Source organism: Ochotona princeps, chromosome 16 (genome assembly GCF_030435755.1).
Source record: "Ochotona princeps isolate mOchPri1 chromosome 16, mOchPri1.hap1, whole genome shotgun sequence".
NCBI lineage: Eukaryota > Metazoa > Chordata > Mammalia > Lagomorpha > Ochotonidae > Ochotona > Ochotona princeps.
The window spans coordinates 56,696,642-56,703,357 of NC_080847.1; the positions used below are offsets into that span (position 1 = coordinate 56,696,642).

The following is a 6,716-nucleotide window of genomic DNA, read 5'->3' on the forward strand; positions in this document are numbered from 1 at the left end:
CCCACGCGGGTGCAGGGTCCCAATGCATTGGGCCGTCCTCGACTGCTTTCCCAGGTCACAAGCAGGGAGCTGGATGGGAAGTGGTGCTGCTGGGATTAGAACCGGCGCCCATATGGGGCACGCGCCAAAGGCTGTCGCTGAAGAACGCGCCTCTGATCGGCTTTGCTGCACCCCAGCACAACGCCCTCGGCTCTCAGGCCGAAGAGCTACGGAGATTCCCGAGCCACACCGGACGGGTTGACGGAAATAGCCGAACAGCGCGCACTCACCGCCCTCTCCCGGGAAGAGGCGGGTCTAGCCTTCGCCGGCGCAGGCCTCGAGCGGAAGCGGAAATGCGTGTGCGGTATTAAAGGCTTCGCCCCGCCCCCGGCAGACCTCTTTCCGTCTCCGGTCGTCCTAGCGAGAGGAGGTGAGCGTGGCCGCCTTGTGCGCCCGGCGTGGCGGCCGTGGCGCGGACGCCGCTGCTTCTGCCTGCCCTTCGCCACCTTCTCCCTCAGCCTCCCCTCGCGTTTCCCGCGGGGCAGCCGGGGGCGGGAGGCCACTCCCGGGGCGCCCCTCTAACGGCCTCCCGCGCCGCTTGTCTCCCCAGTCGCCGCCGCCATGTCCGCGCACCTTCAGTGGATGGTCGTGCGCAACTGCTCCAGCTTCCTCATCAAGAGGAACAAGCAGACGTACAGCACGGAGCCCAATAACCTCAAGGCCCGGAACTCGTTCCGCTACAACGGGCTGATCCACCGCAAGACCGTGGGCGTGGAACCGGCTGCGGACGGCAAGGGCGTCGTGGTGGTCATGAAGCGCCAGAGCGGTGAGCGCGGGCGGGTGCTGGGAGGGCTGCGCCGACGTGGGCGGGCCGAGTAGGGAGCGTGGGGTGACGGTGGGGTGCCAGGCTTGGGCTGGAGGGGGTGGCGGTGCCCAGAGACAGGCTGGAGAGGCGGCGGTGCCCAGGGACTTGCAGGGGGTGGCGGTGCCCAGGGACGGAGTGGAGAGGCAGTGGTGCCATGCTGCAGCGCAGAGGCTGCGTTCCCAGTGGGTGGGGCAGCAGCGTCGCTGTACTCAGCCGGCTGGCTCTGGCTCTGACCCTACTGGCCTGGGAAGCGGCTGTGGAAAGCTCAGGGTCCTCTCTGTAATGTAGTTGAGCGGGGACTCTGACCCTGGCTTAGCACAGGGTTGCCTCCAGGAGGCAGTTGGAGTGGGAGAGCGGGGTCCCATGGGAGGTGGCGACCTGGCGCTACCAGGTGCATTTGAAGACGGTGTCTGGACTGAGCCTTGGGCTCTGCCCGTCCAGGCCAGCGGAAGCCGGCCACCTCGTACGTGCGGACCACCATCAACAAGAATGCACGGGCCACTCTCAGCAGCATCCGGCACATGATTCGCAAGAACAAGTACCGCCCCGATCTGCGCATGGTGAGTGGGCACTGGGATGGGCATGGGGGAGTGGGTGCCTGGGCAGCTTGGCACTGTGAGCTGAGCAGGCCTGCCCGTTCCCAGGCTGCCATCCGCAGAGCCAGCGCCATCCTACGCAGCCAGAAGCCCGTGATGGTGAAGAGGAAGCGTTCACGTCCCACCAAGAGCGCCTGAGTCGCTGGCCCGCAGCAATAAAGAGTCTGACCGCTACCTGTCGCCTGGCCTCTGTCCCTGCGGGAGAGGGCCGTGCTAGGGCCTGGCCCACGCCCTGCTGCTGGGGATGCTTGGGGTGGAGAGCAGATGAGAGCTCCCTCCCTGGTTCCGTCAGGCGGTTTGTTCATTGTGTCAACAGGGGGCTGCTGCGGGCCAGCAGCTGATGGTGCCCCCTGTGGCAGCTTCACTTCCTGCAGGCAGCACTGGCCTCAGAAAGGCAGTGTCAGCCTGTCAGGGCCGTGGTGTAGGTCCTGGGCATCTAATCTGGCTATCTGGAGCACCAAGGGGGTTCTTCTGGTTTCCAGAAGCGAGCTCCACGTTTTATTTATTTAAAGCCATCTCAAGGTCGTCCTAGGAGGGAGCGCTGTAGGTTCACATTCCAGTGGCCGCAGTGGACTCCTGGGATGATGCCCTGTGGTGCTGGTGCTGCAGGAGGCCAAGTGTGCAAGGCCCTGGCTGCTGCTTTGTTCACACTGTGGATGCCTGGGGGCGGGTGGAGGCATGGAGCAAGCTGAGTGGGTGAGCTGTTGGCACCCATTCCCTGTGGGTTGGGAGTAGCCCCGTGCGATGGACGCCTGGAGTCCACACTCTCCGCTCCCTAGTTATCAGACGTGGAAGGGGGAGTTGGGTGACCTTCATCCACGGGGCTATTGCCCAGTTGGTTGCAGTGGCTGGCCACGGCGGACAGCAGGAGGTGCATCTGGGTTGAAGCACAAGGGCCGACTTGAGGGAACTGGGAAACCCGTCCCTGTGTGGGCAGCCTCTGTCCCAGCTGGAGGCCCAGCTGGTTGTGCTGCAGCACCAGCCCAAGTGAGTGTTTTAGGTTCTTGGACTCGGCTACCTGCTGGCCTGGTGCAGAACCCAGGTCATCACGGTTCTGGTGGGCCCCTAATGCCTTCAGCACTGGTGCCTGGTGGGGTGACACCAGGCTCTGGCCTGAGCTGCGTCCCAGGTGGGAGTTGGATGTGGGCTCTGACTCCTGCACTGTGCTCTAGCGCGTGAAGCTGCTGTCAGCTCTCGCCCATGGACTCTGGTAATGCAGGCAGAGACACAAGCATACACACGCACATTGGCTGCTCATCCACCCCCGCAGGTGTCTGCTGCCTACCAGGGAATAGACAGAGAGAGGGGTTGCCATGCTGTGTGAACTGGCAGGTGTTGTCCAACCCAGCAGATGCTAATCAAGCCTCTCTGCCGGGCTTTGCTCCCATCCCTGGGTCTTAGGTCTGTCGTTGGGTGCTGTGGCCCAGGCTGACCTGTCCAGCCCCCCAGACCTTCAATTGGTGAACTAGTGGTTGACAGGGCCTATCCAAGGTAGGTCCTGGCTCATCGGTAGGCAGCGCTGTGTGTAGTCTGGCCCAGTCCTGCCTGCCCACAGCCTGGCTTGCACTCACCAATGGGAGCAGCAGCCTACCAGGAATCCTCAGACTCCCCACCAGGGCCAGTTCCAGCTCCAGGTCTTGGGTGCCTCATCCGATCCTGGCATGGCCTGTGTGCAGTCTGGGGTTGGTATGGCAGGCTGTGTCCTGTATCCCTCCTTCCCTGCTGTTTGTGCCATGCCAGCAGGAATTCACCATGTACACCTACTTGGTGTGCCCTGGGCCTGGGGTACTTCCTAAAGATTATTTCGGCCCACCATGATGGTTAAATTGGTTAATCCCCTTGTAAGCTCAGAAGTCCTGTATGAGCACCTGCGTTCCAGCTCCCAGGTTGTGGCTTGGGAAAGGAGCAGAGGATGGCCCAAGCCCTTGCTTGGGACACCACCCATGTGGAAGACCCAAAGGAAGTTCCTGGCTCAGGATCAGCTCAGTACTGGCCATTTGGGAACGGAAATAGCAGCTGGAAAATCTGTAAATTGCCCCCTTTTTTTTTTTTTAAAGATCTCACCCATTTGTATTGGAAAGTCAGAAGATCTTCTGGTCCATTGATTCACTCTCCAGCTCAGCTGAGCCTCTTCCAGTCTCCCATGTGGGTGCAGGGTCCAAGGCTTTGGGCCATCTTACACTGCTTTCCCAGGCAACCAATGGAGCTGGGGACGGGGTGTGGGGCCACAAGGATACAAACCAGCACCCAGATGGGCTCCTGGCATGTACAGGGCAAGGACTTTAGCCACTGGGCTACTGCGCCAGTCTCCCAATAAAAACGTTTAAGATTTAGTTGTACTTCAAAGTCAGATATATAAAGAGGAGGAGAGGAAGATTTTCCATTCACTCCCTAAGTAACCAAGTCCGGTGCTGAGCTGATCCGAAGCCAGGACCCAGAAACTTCCTCCAGGTCTCTCACACAGGTGCAGGAAGTGGGGCTGATGGGATTAGAACCAGCGCCCATATGGGATCCAGGCACATTCAAGGTGAGCACTTTAGCTGCCTAAGTCACTGTACCAGGCCCCTCAAAATCTTAAGGAATAATTATTTGTCTTTGCTTGTAAAGGGGGGAGGGGATACATTTAGAACGCACGTGATCACAAACAGCTGGGCTGGGCCAGGCTGAAGCCAAGAGCCTGGAGTTGCATCTGGGTCTCCCACGTGGGTGCGGGAACCCAAGCATTTGGACCGTTTGCTGCTGCAGGTGCAATAGCAGGGAGCTCGGTGGGAAGTGGAGCAGCTTGCTGGGGTGGCAGTGCGATGGTAATCGTCCCAGAGCAGATTTCCTGATCCAGGCGGTTAGGTCAGAGGCAGGGAGTGCAGGCCAGTGCCGAGTACACGTGAAGGGCAGTTGGCTCCGCTGCGGACCCTGCAGACTGTCCCAAACGGGGCATTTCTGGTGAGTGTACAGGACCTTCAGGCAGGGCCAGGCACTGGGCCTGTCTGCCCTCCCCTGTCCCTTGAGAGCTGAAGCAATTCCTGGGCAAGTGGTCTTCCACAGAACACTGTGGGTCCTGCCACGGGTCAGGGTCTCCCAGGACGTGTGGCATGGGCATGTCAAACTGGGAGTTGGTGCTCATGGGTCAGCATGGGCTCCCTAGGGGTGATGTGTGTGGGGTGCGTGGCTGACGGAGGGCCCCGAGCACGCTGAAGGCAGGGGCATCTGGAGGGTTCTCACGGGCCCAAGTCCTGTCAGCTGTGGTGTAAGACCACACCGTGACGGGGCCTGCACCTTGGCTCCCGGGTCACACAAAGCTGCCATGTGACAGCAGGGCCTTGCCTCAGAAGGTTCAATGGCTTCATCCAGGGCTTGGCAGCCAGTGTGCTACCAGACAGGATGGTCCCTCAACCTGGTCTTTTTATCTGAATCTGGACATACAGGTGCGGTTGTAGAAGTTTTCATGAAATACATGTTTGAGAACATCTGAGCCTTAAACTGGCACCATGTGGGCTACTGGCATCAGATACAGTGGGTGCTAAACCTATGGTGACAGGCTTCTGTCTAAATAATCATTTATAAACTTGTTTGTGGGCCTGGCACCAGTAGCCCATTGGCTAAAAGTTCTCACATTGCATGCACTGGGATCTCATGGGCATTGGTTCATGTCCCAGTTGCTCTGCTTCCCATCCAGCTCCCTGCTTGTGGCCTGGGAAGATGGAGGACAGCCCAAAGCCTTGGGACCCTGCACCTGCGTGGGAGATCGTGGGGAAGCGCCTGGCTCCTCGGTTTGTATCGGCTCAGCTCCGGTCTTTGAGGCCACTTGGGAAGTATGTCAGGGGATGGAAGAGCTTTCTATGCCTTTTTCAGATATATATATATATATATATAATTCAGACATACAGAAAAGGAGAGATTTGCATCTGCTGGTTGATTTCCCAAATGGCTGCAATGGCCCAAGGCGAGCTGATTTGAAGCCAGGAGCCAGGTGCTTCCTCCAGGTCTCCCACACAGGTGCGGGATCCCAAGACTGAGCCACCCTAACTTTCTCAGGCCACAAGCAGGGAGCTGGATGGGAAGTGGAGCAGTCGGGATATGAACCATTGCCAATACGGCACGCTGGCACTTACAAGAGGATTAGCCAGTTGAGCCATTGCATCAGGCCCAACGTTTTAAAAGATTCACTTACTTGACAGGCAGTGTGGGCAGGAAGGAGAGACTGGAACAGACTTACTTTTGCTGGCTCCCCAATGGCTGCCATGGCCAGAGCTGGGCTGAGGAGCCAGGAGCTTCTTCCAGGCCTCCCTTATGGTGCAGGCACCCAGAGACTGGGCCATCCTCTGCTTTTCCAGAGCATTAGGGAAACAGCCAGCCTTGGGGTTGGCAGCCGTGTGGGGTGCTGGTACTTGCAGGTTTAGCACACTGCACTGCAGTGCTGGGCAGCTAGGCCACACAACTCAGTCCAGGTCTCCCATGCCGGTGGCAGGGACCCCATTTCTTGAGCCATCCTGCTGCCTGGAGATGTCAAGTATTGTTATGGCACGTGCCAGGTGCACCCCCAGAAGTTGCCAGGGCTGCAGGCTGACCGGATGTCTCTTGGGCTGGATGTCCCCATATTGGAAGGAGGGCTTTCTCGGCAGTGCAGGGGTCAAGTGTCCCAGGTCCTGGGCCTTGCACTGGGCTGGCCTTGCGGACAATGGTGTTTGTCCCATCCTTATACAGGAAGTCCATGAGAGGGAGTGTCATGTTCTTGGGGCAGGAATTTGGCATAGCATTCAAGAACTGCTTGGGGTGCCAACAGCTCATCTCGAGCCCTGGCTGCACTTGCTACTGGTGCCCTCCTGGGAGGCAGCAGGTGGCGGCTCTGGCAGTTGAGCCCGTCACCCAAAGGGGAAAGAGCTGGTTGCCGACTCTTGCCTGTCCTGTCCCTTCGTGGGCTTGTGGGAAAGGATCCAGCAGCTGGAGATGGCACTTCGGTTTTTGTTCTCCTGTCAAATTAACATGTATTTTAAGTTTATACACTGGAAAGGCAGCCAGATGGAGAGAACCCCCAAATCCCAGGTGTTCCCCACAGTGAGCACAAGGCAGGAGCAACAGGGACCCCAGCACCAAGTCACCATCTGCTGCCTCCCAGCTGGGTGGCAGCAAGCAGCTGGCAGAGGACACTCACGCTTTGCAAGAACCTGGGCCATCCTCTGCTGCCTACCAAGGAGTTGGACAAAGTGGAGCAGCCAGGACACGAACTGGCACCCACATGGCATGCTGGTGTGGGTAGGGGAGGATTAGCGTGTTGAGCC

General features: G+C 59.0%; 1 protein-coding gene across 1 annotated transcript; it reads left to right on the forward strand.

The window, feature by feature from the left end:
• Positions 1–560: 560 nt before the first annotated feature.
• On the forward strand, positions 561–1,614 carry RPL28 (ribosomal protein L28). The gene is made up of 3 exons (XM_004596925.3): positions 561–805; positions 1,286–1,404; positions 1,489–1,614. The coding sequence occupies exons 1-3, from the start codon at positions 601–603 to the stop codon at positions 1,576–1,578; spliced, it is 414 nt and encodes a 137-aa protein (XP_004596982.1). The 5' UTR covers positions 561–600; the 3' UTR covers positions 1,579–1,614.
• The last annotated feature ends 5,102 nt before the right edge of the window (positions 1,615–6,716 follow it).